This window comes from Thamnophis sirtalis, unplaced genomic scaffold (assembly GCF_051295495.1).
Source record: "Thamnophis sirtalis isolate CommonGarterSnake01/CBP01778 unplaced genomic scaffold, rThaSir2_p1.2 scaffold_17, whole genome shotgun sequence".
NCBI lineage: Eukaryota > Metazoa > Chordata > Lepidosauria > Squamata > Natricidae > Thamnophis > Thamnophis sirtalis.
In genome coordinates this window covers 2,210,456-2,232,694 of record NW_028261397.1, presented here as the reverse complement: position 1 = coordinate 2,232,694, position 22,239 = coordinate 2,210,456, and the positions used below count along the sequence as shown (strand labels likewise).

The following is a 22,239-nucleotide window of genomic DNA, read 5'->3' as shown; positions in this document are numbered from 1 at the left end:
GGGAATTAGATCCAGAACACGTTGTAAACATTTTTTTTATTATCATGAGGCTACATTATTCCTCTCATATTCAGTAACTTGCTAATTTCATGCTAAGCAATCTGTGCAATATTCTTTTTTTTTCCTCACCCAAGGAAAGTTGCAGGGTGCTGTTAAGCTTGCGCACAAAAACGAAATAAAATAAGGAATATAACAAGAAAAAATTGGCAGAGAATGTCATGGATTTTTATCAGCCATTTTAGACTTATTTTCCTGTAACCAAGGGATTGTTTCTGTCACAGCTACTGAAACGGAACACAGGCTGTCTTTCAAAAAACAAAATGCCAAGAAAAACAAAGAGGACAGTTGTGCGTGTTTTGAGTCATGCTTGTAGAAGCCAAAAGATGAATCAACTCAGTGCAATCTTACAGATAAACATGCCATTTTTGTGCAATGCTTCTATCAAAATGCTTCACTCAAAACAGATGAATTCATGTGGCTTTAGAATATAAAATTAGGTATAAGAAGGTACGTAAAGCACAACGTTATTTATTGCTAGGGCTATTGACCAGAACTTGAATAGACATTCATGTGGCAACTGGCAGGTATAAGAGGGAATGTTGCATTAAAATATTTGTTATCTAATATTATTGTGTTACTTTGTACTAATTTCACATTCAACATTATTTACCATTCATTAATAAAATTACACAAATGAGACTAGAAGACTTGTCTTTCTTCATCATGCCATTTCTTCTTTGATGTGATGTAACTATCTAATAATGTGTTGTCATTTCGTAGTGAGGCAGTAACCTATTTTTTTATACCTTGGTGGGGTTGGACATATCATTTCATAAAAGAACTAGAGAAAGAGCCGATATTAAGAAGCCCAGGAGTAAAGTGAAAGAATTTCTTCCACAGCTAGAAGACTGAGGAAGGTGCCGATAAATTTATGGCCAATTGCTGTGATTTATGCAAAGTCAACTATTGATTTATGAGGACATGGCTTGACAGCATCCTCACCGGACTCCTCATGGGAAATATGCAACACTATGCCTTTTATTTATTTATTAAATTTTTATCCTGCCTTTATTACTTTATAAGTTACTCAAATAAAGAGACGCGTTTGTTGAGATGGGTAGCATACAGGTTTGATAGATAAATAAATAATACTAATTTCTCCTCTTTTTTCCCCACAACCACCATCCTGTGAGTTGAACAGGAGCCAAGGTGGCGCAGTGGTTAAATGCAGCACTGCAGGCTACTGCTAGATCAGCAGTTCAGCGGTTCAAATCTCACCGGCTCAGGGTTGACTCAGCCTTCCATCCTTCCGAGGTGGGTAAAATGAGGACCCGGATTGTTGGGGGCAATATGCTGACTCTCTGTAAACCGCTTAGAGAGGGCTGAAAGCCCTATGAAGCGGTATATAAGTCTACTGCTATTGCTATTGCTATTGAACTGGGCTAACAAAGAGGGACTGGCCCAAAGTCACCAGCTGGCTTTCATGCCATGTCAGGACTAGAACTCCCTATTCCCTGGTTTCTATGCTAGCACCTTAACTAAACTGGCTCTCTTTCAGCAAATGTGTTTTATGCATGGTCCTAAATATTTCTGAAAAAGATGAAAAAGGAAAAGATGTATATCACTATACCCTGGCAGAGTGTATTATCAGAACAAGCTCAGGCAGGTTTCATATGCTGCTGCAATCTATGCCTTAAGCCATTTGGTTTAAAAATAAAGACCTTCTCCTCAGGGAACTCAGATGAAAGAAAACTATTTCCATGCCTAAAGGATTTCGTGCAACAGATTTAGATACCTGAGTGCTCTGCTCTCAGTGTGTGACAGAGTGAGTAATTCCCTGAGACCTGTAAAGAACGGTAATGCTGAAAACAGTGACAAATCATGATCTGTCCCTGTTTTAATTGCTGCAATTTTGGGAATAATTTTAGTTTATGCACAACAGTCAAATGACAGGCGCAGGATGGATGAAAGCTAACTTTTCTTTTATCTCCTCTGATATCAAAAGGTGTTTCCTATGCAATTATAATTATTGAAAAGAGAAAATTATCAATGCTGTTGCTGATATATGAGCAGCTCAACTTTGCCAGCACTCTGTGCTACGTTCAAAAAGGACAAATGACTCCTTAAGCAGTTAATCCTTTAGTCTAATCTGGACAACACCCTAAACCATTTTATTGTATGCAACAACATTTCATTTTAATGTATGCTGATTGGTGTACATTCAAAGTGATAAGAAAGTTATTCTAAATTCTAACCACAGATTAGCTCCCATCCCCAAAAGGATACCGATTGTGAGTCACAGCCACCAAAGTGATGAAGTTTCTAGGATTAGAATACAATAACCTGAACTGTAAAACCATGGAATGGCTTAATATACCATGTCTGTATATTTAGTGGTTGGCTCCATGATCAGCCATTCTTTAATCAGACCTTGAAAGGTAGGGCTTGCATATACTTGACTCTGATACAGCTAGTCCTCGACTTACAACAGTTCATTTTGGGACCATTTGAAGTTACAGTGGCACTGAAAAAAGTGACTTAATTAACCTTTTTCATGCTGATGACCATTGTAGCATCCTGATGCTCATGTGACTTAATGTCAGCTGGATGTCTAGTTTCCTAATGTATGCTCGCTCTCAGCTGCCAAAGAAAGGGGGGGAGGGGGCGTTGAGCATTTGGGATGGGGGGAGCGAGCCATCCCATGAGAACTGGAAGAGAGGTTTGCACTCACGCATGCTGAGTGGAGTTGTTTATACTTCGTCAAGGCTAACCATCCTGAGACTCCAGAGGCGAGAAATACCTGCAGAGGAGCTTTCCCATAATATCTTACTGGTTGTTGGTTGGTCTCTTGGTGCTGGGACCCCGGGGAGAGGGACTTGGGGTGACTTTCAATGTGTAACTTTCAGGCAGCTTGTTTCAGATCTTGCCTTGTTTTTGCTGCTATCAGTTCGTTCTTAGTAAAAGTACCGATACCTTTTCTCTAAATCAATGGAGTCGGGGGGTTTCTTTCTTAGGGTTTGAAGGGAGGCATCCCTGACATTTACATTCAAACATGTGGCAACCGACTCAGATTTATCGTGGTTGTGTCCCGGGATCATGTGATCCCCTTTTGCAACCTGAGTAGCAAAGTCAATGGGGAAGCCAGATTTACCATGTGACTAACTTAACAACTGAAGTGATTCACTTAACAATGGTGGCAAGAAAAGTCGTAAAATGAGGCAAAACCCACTTAACAAATTTCTCTCTTAGCAACATAAATATTGGGCTCAATTGTGGTCGTAAGTTGAGGATTACCTGTAATCAATAGCTGAATACAAGCAGTACCATTTAGTCTGATATGTGAATAATTACCAGGGTTGACTTTAGATATGAAGGAGAGATCAGGACAGGAAGTAACTTTGAAAGAACTTCGTGTAACTCTTGAGATAAAGTATTTTTAAGATACTTGAATATTTCTGAGCACACACAGTCAGCTACAGTGAAAAATCTGAGAGAATTTAGATAATATAAGTGACACTGGATAAAGCTTGTGAAGATCCACCAGTCCACCATTTACTCTGGGCAAATGAAGGAAAAGGAACTTGAGTGAGGGGGGGGGGATTACTTATTCCCTGCTTAGTTGGGTAATTGTTAAATGTGTTAAATGTGAAACTGAGACAAAGATCTGATCAACACAAATCTGATTATTGCTTGCTTAGCCATTAATTTAATAAATATGATACGGTTAACTGAAATTACAAAACTGCTAAAACCAAACACACTTATTATTTACAGCTTAGTCTAGATCTCTAAACCAAAGTCTTTTTGTGATTTGAAACAAAGAAATTCAAACATGGATCAGTGACACTTCCTTCTCTTTAAATATTGCCTGAATTTTGATGTACCACAATTACATTTTCTCTTATTTCATTTGGTACGAATCATCAGCTTTATGTGTGTCACAAAATAATAATACCAACATTAAACTGTGTACTTGGTCCAATATATGAGTCAAAAGGGATTAGGCAGAGCTGACATTCTGACAAACAAGAAGCATATTCAAAATCTACAGGCAAAAAAAGCCCAGACCGAGATGAATAAAGTCTTTTCATTTTCCAGAACAAAGACAGACTCAAATATACATGGATTGTTTTGCTGACATAGTCAAGAAGAGAGTTAAAGTCACATCTTACTTTTTCAATGAAAGTGAACAAAGATTCCCGGTTATTCAGCCATTCTTGCTCAAGCTGAGAAGCTGGTGGGTACTTGCAACAGGAAAGTTCAAATGTGACCTCAAAGCAGTTAGCCCAAAGATAGTTATAATCTTGCATTCCACCTAAGGAATTTAAAGAAAGAATCATGAAATAATTAAGCAAAGAACAATCTGTTGCATCAACAGACTTCTCTTCACATGATTTCAAATCAGCATTTTTCAATAGGCAGGAAAACCCAGTTGAAACCAGTTTCAACTTTCAAAGAAACAAAGGACCATTTAGGAGAAGCCAGATAGGGGTCTGCTACTTTAAAAATAACAATTGGAATTTTGAGATCATGCAACTTCCTTATTTGTCATATGTGGTCATGTTTACAAAAAAAAACCTTAACAGGTTAATATATAGGAGTCCTGATTTTTCATTATTTCTGAGGCATTTTATTATACTCATCTTCCCTTTTTATTCTTCAGTAGATCAATATGATGCTTAGAATTGGACTAACCTTTCAATTCTACCATATTATTTAAATATTTGATAATTTAAATGTATTTAAATACCTTATTGATATAATTTTCATTTCACTCAAAGAAGGGTGGGATTGTAGGTAGGTAGGTGGGTAGATAGATAAGAGATAGATAGACAGACAAACATATACATACACTCTTCTTTTGAAAAATTAATAGTAAAGTGTATCTCTCTCCCCATTTTTATCATTATTATACTCCTATTTAGTAGGTTAAGCTGTACCTACCCAAAAAATGTACCTATCCAAAGTCCCAAAGAAAGTTAAGAACTTGAAAAACAAGTTCCCTGTTCCAAAGTTAATTTAACATGACATTAGCTCTTAAGGTTAGCAAAATAACTTTTCTAGATTTCAAAGCAGGAGTGCCAAATTCGGTGGCAGAAAGGTAAACAGATGAAGGGGCACCCTGCACAAATACAAAATTTTCTCTTGGCATGCAAAGTCATATAGCAAATCCTTGTTCTTCGCACATTTAAAATACAATGTGAAAAAATATATACAGGTAGTTCTCATTTAGCGATTGCCTCATTTAGCAACCATTTGCAGTTCCAGCAACGCTGAAACTTATAATAGTCAAACAGCTAGAAAACAGACACAGATCTCTGTTTTTACAGAGGACAACTGTGGTGGGATTACTATATGCTCAAAAGTGGAAAAGTTCAATACTACCCACAATGCAGGAATGGACGGTGAAAATGATGGAATTTGCACAGATGGCTAACTTGACTTCATTGATCAGAGAAAAGACAATATATTTGTGACTGGAAAACTTTTATAGATTTTTTTGCACGAAATTAAAAAAAACACACCACACTTTGTGATTTTGATGATTAGGGAAAAAAATCTAGATAATGGAAATAATCACGATGTTTTGCAATCATAACAGTAAGAGATAACTTTGCAACTACACAGTCTCAGTTCTCCAGGTCATGGTTGTTCCAAAGACCTGGCTAAATCCAGACACCAAGCCAGAATGCTAGATGAGCTTAATATAGGTGTGCCTGGTTTAATGTGCTCAGAGTATTTTAGTGTTGTGTCTTACGTCTAGAATGGTAGGGATTTCATTATATTGTTTCAATTTTCAATTGTTAGGCTCTCAGAATTCATATCTAAGATGGACAGTGGGAATTTTCCAAGTAGATGATAGGCTTCATGTAACATGGGAAACTGTCTAAAGGACTTAAAGAGGTACTGTAAATACCACAGTGCCAAGGAAGATTTTTTCTTAAGCAAACACACAAAAGTTTTGAAGTTCACAGCTACTAACAGATCTGCTTATAAAAGTGAGGAGTGCCAGTTTGTCACATTATTATTATTTTAATGAAGAGAGAAACAGATTGCAAGAAGGTTTAGCCAATAAATGCTGTGAAGTATATAAAAAGCAGGAATCAGGAAACATGGTTGGGAACCGCTGATCTCTGCGATATACATTTTTTTAAAAGAACTACAATTTAAGAAAGCATTGCATAAGAAAAAGAAGTAGAAGGAAAAAGCAAAAGAGAAAAAAAGATCCAGAAGCTATAAGTTTTGTTTCAATTATTATTACCACTGCCATAAAATATAGCAGGGATGTGACACTGATGTTTTATGAGTTTTAGGTTTGTGATATTTTAATATTGTTCTTGTTAATTGTCAGATGTTGTGAATAACAGCAGTATACTTTTAAAAAGTTTCCCATCAGAAGCCTTATGATAATTGATGAGGGATTGTGGGATTTTTATTTCAAAATACCTGGAGGGCATCACAATGCTTGTTATATATAAAAACATGCATTTTCCTGTTATGATTTCAAAGAATTAATCGACAATTCATAGTTTTCTACCTAACAGATGTATTTGTAAATGCAAAAAAAGGTTCCTGCTTCTTCAAGGATATCCTGGTTTGAGCTGAGTAATAATTTTACCTTTTACAACTATTTACTCATTCTATTTCCTTGTATGGTACATTAAACCCAGCAATTCTTGTACATATAATTAGTTCATATCTTATTCTACTATTTGGGTGTGTTCGCTATGATGAAAGAGAGAGAGAAATGGGGGCTATAACAGAAAAAGAAGATAATGATTGCTGATAAAAAGAGATGGTTTTATTTAAATAAGACATTTGGCCAGTGTAAAAATCTGCTGACTGAATTATTAAATTTTAAATTATTAAAATTAAATCATTAACTTTATTAGGATAAAAAGTTATTTTTCTCATTAGATCTGACATTTACCTATCTTACTTATAACAAAATTACTGAAGTCCTTATATAAAACTATTAACAGGCATAATTCATGGCTTCAAAATACTATTTCTTTTCCATTGATAACAATGAACTAATTTTATTTTGATAATTAGACTTAAATGTGGTTGTTTAATTGGTTTATCACTAATTTAAATGAAGTTATTGAAAAAGAAATCAGGATAGTTAGATATAGAGCATTTAATTAGAATAAGAAAAGTATGCTTCTTTAATCCAACATAATTAAAAGAATAATATAAAGAGTCTCTAAATCCTAAATCAAAACACTTGGCAACAAGTCATACTTAATGCAATCCATTCTTAATTTAATCAAATTTATAGGCTAAATTAAAGCTACCATTTCTAGGCAGCTTACAAAATGTAAAACAATTATATTATTTAAACTTTAATAGAAAATGGTCAAGACACCCCCACCTCCACCCCCACAAATGCATAAAGACAATAAAACCAACTGCAGAATTGCAAAAAAAGAAATCAGGAATATATAGGTTGACATAAGAAATGTCTATTGCATAAGAAATCAACTACCAAACACATCCTGTACAGATATTTTTAAACATTATTTCAGTTAGATCTTAGATGTTCTTTTGTGATGCTGAATGTATTTTCAGGATCACAACTTGTACTTGTACTTGTACTTGACGCCTCTTCACCCATCATGGGTATAGGCGACTTCCATGGAAATTTGACGCCACTGTATACGGCGATCCATGGAAGCTGTTTCGGCTGGATATACCCAAGGGGACGCCAGTCCCAAGGGTCGACAGAGCCCGATTGGTGGGAACGGGGGGCACCACGTGAAGGCCGGGTCAGGATCACAACTAATTTTAACTAATTGAACATACTTGTTCAGCTGCTATACCAAAGCTAACTACTGGCATAACATGTAGTATATGCAATCCTTTGTTCAATTTAATTCGAACCTTTATTGTCAGAGTACATGTGTACAATGAGATTGGCTGAGCCTCCCTTTGTGCACCCCCCAACCCAATATAACTCACAGTGAAAGTAAAAAAATCCCTAACTCAGTGAATCCTACTAACAAACACACAATGCTATTGCACTATCAACAGCAACACCAAAAGCACCTAATTAGCCATGGAAACATCTGTCACAAATAGAGCACAACTACTGTTTTAAATGCCTCAACGTATCTACTTTTCTTCACGAGGAAACCTTACAATTCATAAGCATGGAATATAAGTTACCTGCTCTTCTACATGCAATCTTTTACAATCTTTACTAGCAGTTGGGTATTTCATAAATTATTGCAACAGAAGCCTGTGTCTCATTCTTCCTTGTGAAAGGCCTGGTTGAATAACCTGGTTCTTACCAGCAGAATACAGCGTAACAGAGTTGGAAGCAACAGCAGTATATTTGTGTGTTGGGGAGGGGGGGAATCTAGAGTTTTGGGGGTGTTTGTGTGTCATTTTTTAGGTTCTACTACAGAAGGCACATTTCCATAGTTCCAATAGATAATATTTAATTGAAGGAATTGGAAGTGTGCCAACCCTGCGGGATCTAACTATGGTACATCCTAGGCAGATGTTGAGGGGGGCAGTTTTAGTGTTTCCTAGATCAAAGAGACCTTCAGTCCATCATTCATTCCTTGTCAGTTCGCAGCTTGACCTCTCTATGTGGGACTACCCTTGAAGACCCCCCAGAAGCTTCAACTGGTCCTAAGTGCACGGTTCAATATGTCCATGTAACACTTCTGCTTCACAAGCTGGTTTGATGGTTTATTTCTGAGCACAATTCAAAATGCTGGTTATTCCTCCTAGAGCCGACATGCCACAGGGCCTGGTTACTTGTGGGACAACCTGTCTCCCATATTAATCAGAATAAGACCAGCTGCATCCATCCATCTTCAAGTGGAATGTATAGCATTCTTCTAACTTTGCGCATCCAGAGGGAACCTCAACCAATTGCAATATGCCCAAACAAGCCATACTACAAGTGCTTTGGCTTAACATGTGCTCCCTATAGGTAGTCCTCGACGTACAACAGTTCATTTAGCGACCGTTCAAAGTTACAATAGCACTGAAAAAAGGGACTAATGACCAGTTTTCAAACAACCACTGCAGCAGCATCCCCATTTCATACGATCCAAATTGAGACACTTGGCAACTGGCTCATATTTATGACGGTTGCAGTATCCCGGGGCCACACGATCCCCTTTTGTGACCTCCTGACAAGCAAACTCAATGGGGGAAGCCAGATTCACTTAACAACTAGTTTACTACAACTGCAATGATTAATTTAACAACCACAGCGATTCACTTAACAACAGTGACATGAAAAGTCGTAAAGGGGGGAACAACTCAATTAACAAATGCCTCACTTAGCAACCTAAATTTTGGGCTCAATTGTGGTTGTAATTCAAGAATTATTTATACTAGTTAAACCTGATGGTTTCCTGATATGTTGCCTTACTGGGTACGGCAATGACATTTAAACAAGCAGAATCAATAGCCACCGCTGGCCCTGTTGCTAGGATACTTTCTTTTCAGTAGCATATTTCTCTGTAAGGCAGTTTCTTTCCAACATTATCTATGCCGCTCTGCATCAAAAGGCTCCACTCAATTAGCTGGCAACCACGTCAGTTGAGCAACCTACCTGCTACATCATACCACTGAGCTCCGTTGGTGATGCCATCTTTGAAGGTTTCTTTCTCTTCGCCAGGACAGTTTGGGGTGCCCGTTTTCATGATGGGATTGTTTGATGCGTAGGCTTTTGCCAGGTATTTGAAAACTTCGTCGTCAGCCGATTTACTGTATATCCCCGAGGACTTGTGTGACTTTGAGTCATCAAATGGATAGCTTGCAACAACGGTTCCCCCATGAAAGTTCCCGGAAAGCACAAACCTGTATTTTAAAAAACAACAACAGAACAACACTAGTCAAAATCTCAGCAGTTTGGAGGTAAAGAGTATTTATTTTCCTACTAAAGTAGTTGTATTTGAATCAGCAGCAGCAAAACCAAATTGCAGGAACGTCAATGGATACCTGAAAGCTATGTAACCTCACAATGAAATGCCCTAAATATAGCAGATCGATTGCAGAAGATAGCAATAGCAGTAGACTTATATACCGCTTCATAGGCCTTTCAGGCCTCTCTAAGCGGTTTACAGAGAGTCAGCATATTGCCCCCAACAATCTGGGTCCTCATTTTACCCACCTCGGAAGGATGGAAGGCTGAGTCAACCCTGAGCCGGTGAGATTTGAACTGCTGACCTGCTGATCTAGCAGTAGCCTGCAGTGCTGCATTTAACCACTGCGCCACCTTGGCTCAGGAGGGGATGAGGAGGGGATTCTAGCTTTATTTAAATATCGGTTCTTTTAGTTACTTTCTTTCCAGCAGTGCAAAAAGGATATGATACCGTTCAATGTTAAGCAAGCTAGCATCAAAAAAATTCTTTTTAAGAAGTTGTTATGTGCCAACCAGAACATTACATTATATATTGAAAAATTATGAACAGGATTCACACATTTATTAATTCCTTCAGTAATTTATTCATAGGCTACTTTTAAAACCAAAGCACTCATAAGATCATCAATCAGAATAGAGCTGGAAGGGACCTTGGAGGTCTTCTAGTCCAGCCCACTGCTCAAGCAGGAGACCCTATACCATTTCAGACAAGTGACTGTCCAGTCTCTTCTTGAAAATCTCCAGTGATGAAGGACCCACAACTGATTATCCTCACTGTTAGTTAAAAAAAACAAGCTCTTTTAATATGTCCCGTCCGTAAGCCTCCCAGAGTCATATTATCAATGAGATGGGTGACATATAGATTTTAATAAATGAAGACCCGGGGGATTCTAAGTCAATCCCTTTCGCTTGGCCTGCTTGATCTGTGAGTGAAAGAGCTTAACAAGGAGCAGGGAAACCCACATTCTACTCCCCTCTCGGCTCCTTGGGGGATTCTACACAAGTCGCTAACTACCAGCCTCAGAACCATTGCAGGGTGGTGGAGAAATTGCAATATTTGACCAGGAGTAGGGAGACACAGGTTGTGTCCTCTCCCCAGCTAATAAGCTTTAAAAGGTTATTGTAAGAGAAAATAGGACTTGTATGCACGTCAAAACAAGCACACACTAAACAATGATCATTTATTTTAAACCATGTTTGGCTACTGGTCAAGGTGCTGGCCTAGAAACCAGGAGACTGGGAGTTCTAGTCCACACTTAGCAATGAAAAGCAGCTTGGTGGCTTTGAGCCAATCACCAGGAGCCAGTGAGTTCTAGTCTGGCCTCAGGCATGAAATCCAATTGGGTAACTTTGGGTCAGTCCCTCTCTCTCAGCCCAACCCACCTCACAGGGTTGTTATTTTGGAAGGAACAGGAGGAAAAAGGAATATTAGATATGCTGATGGTCTTAAGTTATTGAGGTGCATCAACATTTCATTTCAATACGAGTATGCAAAAAATGACAATAAAGTTTATGTAACTTATAGAGTCATAAGAGCCCAGCAAAATATATAAATGTGTTAGATTTTTTATATTATATATAAATATATGAGGGGTCCTTGGTGCTCTCTAAGCTTGCTTGTTTTCTTGCAGATGTTTCATTACATTTAATTTCACAATATACAGACAGATTTCATCACAGTTTCATTGGGAAAATATGACATTCTAGACCCGTGATGGCAAACCTATGACACACATGCCTGAAGTGGCACACGGAGCCGTGTTAACTGTTTCTCTTCTGGGTTTCTGGTGCATATGCATGTGTGATGATGCATGCGATGACGCCATTGTGCGTGCGGCAGTGCCAGAAACTGGAAGAGCTGGTCTTCCATTTTCCAGCATGAGCATGTACGCTGGCAAGCTGGTCATTAAGTGTGCATGCACGCCAGTAACCGAAAGACTCACTGGTCGGAAGTCCATTTTCTGGCACATACATGCCTCATGGGCAGCACCTCTTCCAGGTAGTGGCCCTGACGAGTGTGTGCACGCTCTCAGTGCCGAAAAGGTTTGCCATCACTGTTCTAGACCAAGCCAAGTCCCAAAACACCAGGGAATTTCCAGAAGCCATCAAGTCGGCCATCAACAGACACATAGATATTAACAATACCTATACAGACTAGGCAAGAGACTGTCATTCAGCCTCAAAAGGAACCAAAAAATCTCTCCATCAGCAATTAGCACCCAGATCAGCATAGATGCCAAGGTTAACATCAGACCACCAATCAAGTAAACAACACCCCAATCAAGAAATTGCCAAAGAAGCCAACAGGAAACAATCCAACCAAAGAATGTCTAAGACCACCCCCACCAACACTTGACAGGGCAAGGCATAAGAATATAAACTGACAGCAAACTCCTTACAGGCACTGATGATGTTACCTAGTTGGGTCATAAAACGTCTGCAAGAAAACAAGCAAGCTCAGAGAGCACCAAGGATCTCTCATGCCAACCCTGAGCTACAAATATTCTTACACACACCTATATATACACCCCTATATACATATGTTTGTGTGCGTGTGCATATTCCTCGACTTACACTACATTTAATGACCGCTCAGTTATTATGGCACTGAAAGAGTGACTTATGACTCTTTTTCACACATACAACTGTTGCAGCATCCTCGTGGTCATAAGTCACTTTTCAGTGCCATTGCAACTTCGAATGGTCACCAAAGACTGTTGCCAGTCAAGGACACGTGTGTTTGCATGTATGTACATATATATGTGTATATTACACACACTCTCTCTCTCTAAATAATAAGTGCTGCATTATTCCTAGTTGTGGTGGTCACGCCCCTTTGAGTTGGGCAGTGCAAACTGTGGTTTTATATATATATATATAATATATATATATATATGTGTGTGTGTGTGTGTGTCCTATCCTCCATGAGCTGCACTGGCTACCGATCGGTCTCCACACACACCTCAAGGTGCTGGCCATCACCTTTAAAGCCCTACATGGCCTAGGACCTGGATATCTGGGAGACCGCCTCCTGCCACATACCTCCCAACGGCCGATAAGAACTCACAGACTGGGCCTTCTCCGGGTGCCGTCGACAATGCCGGCTGGCGACTCCTCGGAGGAGGGCCTTCTCTGTAGCTGCTCCGACCCTTTGGAACGATCTACCCGTAGAGATCCGGACCCTCCCCACACTCTCGGCCTTCCGAAAAGCCACTATAAATGTCCAATAAATGACAAAAAAAAAAAATGACACTAAAACCTGGCTATTCCGGCAGGCCTGGGGCTCTTGACTTCAGGAATGAGGTCCAGCCCCACCCAGATTGAGTGTATGGTGCGTTCTTTTTAAATTGTTATTTATTTTACCTCCTATATTAACTTTTTCTGTAAGCCGCCCGGAGTCCTACGGGATTGGGCAGCATATAAATCTATTAAAAGTTAAAGTTAAGGGTTGCATATATGCTGATAAATAAATAAAGGGAGATTAGTATACATCTATTTCAAGCTATTCCCTCCCATATTTGGTGCTTTGATATAACAGAATGTGATGTGATGTGATGTGTGTGTATTGCATACATCTATTCTATACACACTAAACCCCAAATGAGGGGGCGTGGCCACCACTAGCAACAAGGCGGCGCTTCAAAGCGCAGACCCGGCAAGCCCCGCCCCCCACGTGCGCTTCTCCGTCTTCCTCCTCCTCCTCCTCCTCTTCTTCCTCACCGATTGCGCCGCATCCACTCCATCAGCGCGCGCACCTCGGGCACGGCGGCCAGGTCAGGCTGCGCGGCGCCGAACTGGTCGGGGAAGCTGCGGTTGAGGTCTCGGCCGCGCCCGTTCTCCCTCCCGCCGGTCCCTTGGCAGTCCCCTTCCCGGGATCGGGCGAAGCCGTCCGGGTTGAGGCTGGGCAGGAGGAAGAGGTCGGTGGTGTTGAGGAGGCGGCGGGCGCGAGGCTCCCCGCGGGCCCAGCCGGCCACCACCTCCCGGGCCAGGCGCACCAGCAGCTGCCGGCCCAGCGCCTCGTCGCCGTGCATGTTGGCCACCAGCTTCACCTGAGGGCGGCCCGCCAGGGGAGGCCCGCCGCCGTCCGCGCCTTCGCCCCCCGGGAGGCCTTCGCTGAGGCGCAGCACCCACAGCTCGCGCCCCTGGCTGGAGCGGCCGATGGAGAAGCGCCGCGCCAGGCCCCGCGGAGCCTCCTCCTCACACAGCCGCCTCAGCGTCTCGCCCAGCTCGGCCTCGTCCAAGTAATGCGGGGCCTCCGAGGAATAAGAAGCGGCGGCCTCGGCCTTCTTGATATGCGCCGCCGCGCGGGCCCCGCCGCCCCGCCACGAGAGCAGCAAAAGGAGCGGAATCCACGGGCTCCAAGCCGCGCCGCGCCGGCCTCGACCCGCCATAACGCCCCGCTTCGTTCCTGACAGGTCGCCGCCGCCTCAGCGAGGAGAACGCTCCTGAGGTACCTCGACACCCGATTGGTGCGCCGGGAAGAGAGTGGCCGGCCAATCGGAAAGGGGCGTGAAAGTATCCACTAGGGAGGTTCTCAGGTAGCCAATGAGGGCACGAGGATGTCGCGGTGGAAGGCGGGCTAAGAGCCGATAGGGTGGGGCCCGAAAGGGGTGGGGATAGTTCGCCTCAAGGTGGAGAGGAATGGGGAACGATACGTGGAAAGCCGGGGTGGAGTCAATGACGTAAAGGAGGAGGGGTAGAGGGCGGGCCCAAGGAGAGGTGGGCGGGAATGATTAATGATGGCGACCAATGAAAAGGGCGATAGCCGGTGTTGTGGAGGAGTCAATGATGTAAGAGAGGGCGGGGTGGAAGGCGGGTCCAAGGAAAGCTGGGCGGGAATAATTAATGACGACCAATGAGAAGGGCGATAGGAGGAGAGGGAGAGAAAGAAAGAAAAAGAAAGAAAGAAAGAAGGGGGATGGAAAAAGGAGAGGAAGGAAGGACTACAATCCTGGCAATAGAAGCAGCTTCAGAGGATAATCCAGGACTGGAAGGGACCTGGAGGTCATCTAGTCCAACCCTGCCCAAGTAGGACATTATTAAAGTCAGTTTCTGTCTTTTGATCCCCCAGGTCACATGACTACCTAGCCACGCCCGCCCAGTCACATGACACCCCCACCAAGCCACGCCCACATAACTGATAGCAAAATATTTTAGATTTCACCACTGGGTTAATGCCACAAATGAGGCCGATTTAAAGCCAAAATGCAGGCTTCTTTTAAATGTAAAAATAATAAAAATATATTGAAAAAAAAAGGCAAAATGCAGGCCCCCTCCTTGGATCAGTGACCCGTGTTCATGCCATCTGTAGCAAACTCAAGGCCCAGGGGCCGGATCTGGCCCACGGGGCTGCTTAGATCTGGCCCATGGTGTGGCCTGGAAACAGCAAAGGACCAGCTCACAGTGTCTCTGCCAGCAAAAATGGAGCTTGAGGGGGCCACACACATACACCCTGCCCCGTTTTCGGCCACGACAGCTTCCTGCACCCTTCCATCAGCAAAAATGAGGCACAGGGGTGCACATTTCCCCCAAGGTACGTTTTCGCTGGCGAAAGGCTGCAGGAGACCGTCAACGGCTGAAAACGGGGCCCGGTGGGGCAGCGCATTTCCCCCCCCCCGCCCCGGGCTCCATTTTCGCTGGCAGAGGGCTGGCCAAAGAAACTAAAAACAAAAAGAGAAATGTTTCTTCCCCTTTTGCATTTGAGCACGCAAGGAGGGACAGGAAAGGAGAAAGGGAAAGCGGAAAGGCAAAGAAAAAGAATTGAAGGTGGGAAGGGAGCAAGAAAGGAAAAAGAAGGGACAGAATAAGAAAGGAGAATGAAGAGGGAAGGAAAAAGGAAGGAAAGAAGGGTGGGTGGGTGGGTGGGTGGGTGGGTGGGTGATTGCGGGATCCTTGGTGCTTTCTGAGCTTGTTTTCTTTCTTGCAGACATCTCATGACCCAACTAGAGAACATCATCAGGAAAGGAAGGAGGGACAGAGGGAAGGAAGGAAGGGTGGGTGGGTGGATGATTGTGGGGTCCCTGGTGCTCTCTGAGCTTGTTTCTTTCCTTGCAGACATCTCATGACCCAACTAGATAACGTCATCAGGGAGGGAAGGGGGGAGGGAGGGGCAGAAAGAAGGAAGGAAGATTATGAGAGGGAGGGAGAGTCTGAGGGAAGTCCTGCCTTAGCACTTGGCCACCACAGGTGCCCCCCCCGACACGAGGGATGTCGAGCTGGCCACGCCCATCCTGACCACGCCCCCCGGCCCTCCCGAGGTCAAAGGCAACCCTGATGCAGCCCTCAATGAAATCGAGTTTGACACCCCTGGTCTGGACAACTGCAGTGCTCTCTCTGCAGGGCTAACCTTGGAGAGTATTCGGAAGTTACAGCCGACACATAATGCCGCTGCGCCACAGGGACAATTCTTGGGGTCCCTTGGGCGGCTCATACCATGCAAACTGCCCTCGTTGCCGAATGGCTTCCAGGTCCTAGAATGGAATGAAATAGAACAGAACAGAAAGAGAACAGAGAATGGAATGGAATGAATAGAACAGAGAATAGAATAGAACAGAAATAGAACAGGGAATGGAATAGAATAGAATAGAATAGCAGAGTTGGAAGGGACCTCGGAGGTCTTCTAGTCCAACCCCCTGCCTAGGCAGGAAACCCTATACCATTTCAGACAGATGGCTATCCAGAATCTTCTTTAAGACTTCCAGCGTTGAGGCATTCATAACTTCTGGAGGCAACTTCTGTTCCACTGGTTAATTGTTCTGACTGTCAGGAAATTCCTCCTCAGTTCTAAGTTGCTTCTCTCCTTGATTAGTTTCCACCCATTGCTTCTTGTTCTGCCCTCAGGTGCCTTGAAGAACAGCTTGACTCCCTCTTCTTTGGGGCAACCCCTGAAATGTTGGAAGGCTGCTATCCTGTCTCCCCTAGTCCTTCTTTCCATTCAACTAGACATACCCAGTTCCTGCAACCGTTCTTCATATATTTTTTAGCCTCCAGTCCCCTAATCCTCTTTCTTGTTCTTCTCTGCACTCTTTCTAGAGTCTCCACATCTTTTCTACATCGTGGCGGCCAAAACTGGATCCAAATATTCCAAGTGTGGCCTTCCCAGTGATGAAGGTCCTACAACCTCTGAAGGCAACTCCTGTTCCATGGGTTGATGGTTCTCACTGCCATTAAATTCCTCCTTATTTCCAGGTTGAATCATTTTCCATCCATTCTTCCTTCTCTGGCCTTCGGGTGCCTTGGAGAATAACTTGACCCCCTTCCTCATCTCTGAGGCAGCCCCTCAAATATTGGAAGATGCTCTCCTGTCTCCCCTGGTCCTTCTCTCCTCTAGACTAGCCAGGTCCAGTTCCCGCAACCCTCCATCGTATGTTTTAGCCTCCAGTCCCCTCATTATCTTTCTTGCTCTTCTCTGCACTCTTTCCAGAGTCTCCACAACTTTTTTTATAGTATGGTGACCAAAACTGGATGCAGAATTCTAGGTGTGGCCTTACTAAGGCTTTATAGAGTGGTATTAGTACCTCCCTTGATCTTGATTTAGATGCAACCTCAGGTCAGACTAGAACTGTGGAGGGAATTCAGCAGAGGGGGGGGCTCCTTAGTTGTGCCAAACTCTGCTGTTTTTTTTTCCTGTTGCAATCTTTACCCTTGTTTGAAACCAGATCTAAGAGGGTGAGGGCAGAATAAAGCAAGCTAGCTCTCCTTATCCCATTCTCGATCGCCTCCCCTCTCAATCCTGTTGTGGCGTTGAGTTACGGGCCAGCTGTAACCGGCTGTGAGTAATTCATTCCTTTCTGTCGGGGGGAAAAAAAACAACCAACGTTTGAGATGTGTTTGATTTTTCATCGCCGAGTTCCACCTCTGGCCTCGTCCTCTTTTCCCTGGAACTGGGGGGGCCCGATGCCAAGCAAGCGATGGGGGGAGGAAGCCCCCCCCACACCTCCCTGGGTTTCTGATTTCATCCGCTGGGTTGGGCTGATGCTTTCTCTGCAGAGGCCGTCGGTTCCAAAGGCTGTACCCGGAGGAGAGCCTTCTACCCGGAGGAGAGCCTTCTCGGTGGCTGCTCCGACCCTCTGGAACGAACTCCCCGTGGAGATTCGGACCCTCACCACCCTCCAGTCCTTCCGCGCCGCCCTAAAGATCTGGCTGTCCCGGCTGGCCTGGGCTTAAGACTCTAACCCCACTCGAATTGTGTGGCTGTTGTGTTTTTTAATATGTTGTATTATCTGTATGTTGGAAATTGTTTGTCCTCCCCCCCCTTTTTTTTTTTTGAACTGTGAGCCACCCTGAGTCCCCCCAGGGAAAAGGGCGGCATACAAATAAAGGGAAAATGAAAATGAAATGAAAATGAAATGTACAAGGAAATGCTCTCAGGAATGCTGGTTCCCAGGGGACAGAGAATCCTAGAATGACAGAGCTGGGAGGGACCTTGGAGGCCATCTAGCTCAAGCAGGCGACCTTAAACCACTTCAGACAGGTGGCTGTCCATTTTCTTCTTAAAAAGCCTCCAGTGATGAAGCACCCACAACTTCATTTTTAAAAACAAAACAAAACTCTTACATAGCATTTTAAGTTGTATACATTCACATAGTTGTTATTCTTCTGTACATTTATCATTCTTATGCATTTATTATTTCATTTAATAGGTTATAATATACTATTTGGGTTGCTTTATTTACCATCCCTTCTTCCTGTTGTAGCACCACCTCATTTTCCCTTTCTTTTCTCCCTCCCTCCATTCTCTATTTTCTTCCTTCTTCCTCTCCTTCCCCTTCCTTCTTCCCTTCCCTCTCCCCTACTTCTACTCTTCCCTTCCCCTTCCTACCTTCTCTCCTTTCTCTCCCTTCCTTCCTCCTCTCCTTCCCTTCTTCCCTTGCCTCTCCCCTACTTCTACTCTTCCTCTTCCTACCGTCTCTCCTTCTCTTTCTCTCCCTTCCTTCCTCCTCTCCTTCCCCTTCCTTCTTCCCTTGCCTCTCCCCTATGCCTACTCTTCCTCTTCCTACCCTCTCTCCTTCTCTAGCACACACAACTTCTGTTCCACTGGTTAATTGTCCTCACTGTGAGGAAGTTTCTCCTCAATTCCAGGCTGCTTCTCTCCTTGGTTACTCATTACTCAGATTAACAGTTGGAAGGGACCTTGGAGGTCATCTAATCCAACCCATCCGCCCAAGCTGGAGACCCCACACCATTTCTGACCGATGGCAGCCCAGACTCTTCTTGAAAGCCTCCAGTGATGAAGCTCCCACAACTTCTCTTCCATGGGTTGATGGTTCTCACTGTCAGAAAATTCCTCCTTATTTCCAGGTTGAATCTCTCCTTGGTCAGTTTCCATCCATTCTTCCTTCTCTGGCCTTCGGGTGCCTTGGAGAATAGCTTGACCCTCTTCCTCTCTGTGGCAACTCCTCAAATATTGGAAGATGCTCTCCTGTCTCCCCTGGTCCTTCTCTTCCCTAGACTAGCCAGGCCCAAATCCTGAATCCTGAATCTAGTCCAAATTCTCTTTCTGGACAGAATTCTTGAGCTAATGAGGTCTACCTGACCAGGTGGGACAAATCCCCGTGATGGGGCAAAGACGGCTCCATAGGTAGCCTGGCCCAAGATATGTAGAGCATTCTAGGCCATAACCAACACCTTTTGTACAGGTAGTCTGCCCAATTGTTGACTTACAACTGTTCGTTTAAGTTACAACTGCTCTGAAAAAAGTGACATGACTTTTTTCCCCACAGTTAACAACCATTGCAGCATCCCCATGGCGACGTGCTCAAAATTCAGACTCTTGGCGACTGACGCACACTTACGACGGTTGCTGTGTCCTGGGGTCACACGATCCCCCGTTGCGACCTTCTGACCAGCCAACTCTCAACGGGGGAGGCAGATTCGCCTGACTAATTTAACAACTGCAGTGATTCACCTAACGACGGTGGCTGTCAGGAATATAATCTAACGGTTGGGTTGGCAATATATAAATCATGTAACAATGCTATACCTGTTTCTTTAAATCCTACTGTAAAATGTGATTGGTTGCTGTTTCCTCAATTGGCCATAAGAGGGAGCCAGAATGACTGTTAGCTCTCTGTTTTGTTAGATGCTGGGCTGATCTGAGTGTTTTGGAAGCTGGCTGTTAGAAAGTGCCGTGAGCTATTGTAAGTTTTGCAACTGCTAGCAAACTTTGAATGCCAAACCGATTATATGATACTGGACTATGTTATTTGGATTATCCCTTAACTGAAAGACGTTGATGACTGACTGTCTTATCCGTGTATGACTTGGACTGTTTGATGGACTCTGATATACTTCTATTTCCACGAAAGTAAAAGCCTATTTAAACCGCAGTGTGTCTGTATGCTGGTTTGTGTGTTCTCCAACACAACTCTCACAACGCTCCTCTGAACGCACTCGCTCTCACAACGGGGATCTTACCTAACAGTGGCAAGACAGGTCGTAAAGGGGGGCAAAGCTCACTTAAAAACCATCTTGCTTAACAACAGGAATTCTGGGCTCCATCAGGGTCATAAGTCGAGGATTACCTGAACTGTAAACTACTTGGCATGCCTCTATCTATAAAAGCCGCCAATAAGGGAAGAAGCTGCGCTCAAACAATAGGTCCTTCGAAGAATTTTACAACTTTTTAAGAATTAACTTTCAGCAGGCTTGTTCTCCATGCGTGCTTCGTTTCCCTTGCTGGCTTCTGCGCTCCTGGATTGTTTTGTTTTTATTAACCTGTAATCTCTTTCCAGGGGTGTCCTCCTCGCTAAGACTGTGAGTGTTGTGAAAACGAAGAGGTCATATGATCAGTCAGAGGGCAGAAGATTCACACACAGAGGTTTTTCCTACCGGCTGCTGCCAAGTGTTTCAAAACAAAAGAGACCAAGCTAATCTTAAAAATAGAACTAGAACAGCCGAGTTGGAAGGGACCCTGGAGGTCTTCTAATCCAACCCCCTGCCTAGGCAGGAAACCCTATACCGTTCCAGACAAATGGCTATCCAGCACCTTCTTAAAGGCTTCCAGTGTTGGGCATTCACAACTTCTGGAGGCAACTTCTGTTCCACTGATTAATTGTTCTGACTGTCAGGAAATTTCTCCTCAGTTCTAAGTTGCTTCTGTCCTTGATTACTTTCCATCCATTGAATCAGAATAGAGCTGGAAGGGACCTTGGAGGTCTTCTAGTCCAACCCCCACATCGTGTATGGCCCTCTCAACCTTTACCACGTTCACTAAGGAAGTTCAGCTTCAAAACTTCCCTAAAAGGACAAAACTTTAAAACTTTCACTGTTGGGGCATTCACAACTTCTGGAGGCAACTTCTATTCCACTGATTAATTGTTCTGTCAGGAGATTTCTCAGTTCTAAGTTGCTTCTCTCCTTGATTAGTTTCCACCCATTGCTTCTTGTTCTGCCCACAGGTGCCTTGGAGAATAGCTTGACTCCCTCTTCTTTGGGGCAACCCCTGAGATATTGGAAGACTCCCATCATGTCTCCCCTGGTCCTTCTTTTCAGTCAACTAGACATACCCAGTTCCTGCAACCGTTCTTCATAGGTTTTACCCTTAACAGAATAAGAGTTGGAAGGGACCTTGGAGGTCTTCTAGTCCAACCCCCTGCCTAGGCAGGAGACCCTATACCGTTTCAGACAAATGGCTATCCAACATCTTCTTAAAGACTTCCAGTGTTGGGGCATTCACAACTTCTGGAGGCAACTTCTGTTCCACTGATTAATTGTTCTCACTGTCAGGAAATTTCTCCTCAATTCTAAGTTGCTTCTCTCCTTGATTAGTTTCCACCCATTGCTTCTTGTTCTACCCTCAGGTGCTTTGGAGAATAGCTTGACTCCCTCTTCTTTGGGGCAACCCCTGAGATATTGGAAGATGCTATCATGTCTCCCCTGGTCCTTCTTTCTATTAAACCAGACATTCCCAGTTCCTGCAACCGTTCTTCATATGTTTTAGCCTCCAGTCCCCTAATCCTCTTTGTTGCTCTTCTCTGCACTCTTTCCAGAATCTCCACATCTTTTCTATACCCTGATGACCAAAATTGGATGTAGGATTCTAGGTGTGGTCTTCTTTTGCTCTTTGAGTTGTGCAATTCTGCTCCCACAGGAGACCCCAAAGCTACCGCTGGTTCAGCATCCCTTTGAAAACCTTTGTGCCAATTAACTTGTACGGAACTGACTTTGAGTTTTCACACCCGCTGCTATCAACCCTCTCGCTTCCCTGTGTAGCCTGGCATTCTTTATTTTAAAATATTAGTTATGTTCGGAGAATCCCCTCCAGCAAAACAGACCTCGCTAAGTGTCTGTGGAGATTCTCCGTCATCCGGATTGTCGTTGCCCCAAAAGGGGCTTTTTTTTCCAGGAGA

At 43.5% G+C, this 22,239-nt stretch overlaps 2 protein-coding genes across 4 annotated transcripts in view; one reads left to right on the top strand and one right to left on the bottom strand.

The window, feature by feature from the left end:
* Positions 1-14,280, bottom strand: part of CPD (carboxypeptidase D) — a 46,722-nt gene extending 32,442 nt beyond the window's left edge. The window contains exons 1-3 of the mRNA XM_087702850.1: positions 13,610-14,280; positions 9,578-9,825; positions 4,173-4,315 (exon numbers count right to left, since the gene is read on the bottom strand). Coding sequence (XP_087558976.1) covers positions 4,173-4,315; positions 9,578-9,825; positions 13,610-14,280 — 1,062 coding nt within the window. The remainder of the gene's footprint in view (positions 1-4,172; positions 4,316-9,577; positions 9,826-13,609) is intronic.
* The window catches only part of TMIGD1 (transmembrane and immunoglobulin domain containing 1), a 32,962-nt gene continuing 24,933 nt past the window's right edge, over positions 14,211-22,239 (top strand). For 2 of the 3 annotated variants that reach the window (XM_087702851.1, XM_087702853.1), the window contains exon 1: positions 14,321-14,427. The gene's annotated coding sequence lies outside the window, so the exon portion shown is untranslated. Of the gene's footprint in view, positions 14,428-22,239 lie in introns of all 3 variants that reach the window. The other variant, XM_087702852.1, reaches the window with a different exon arrangement.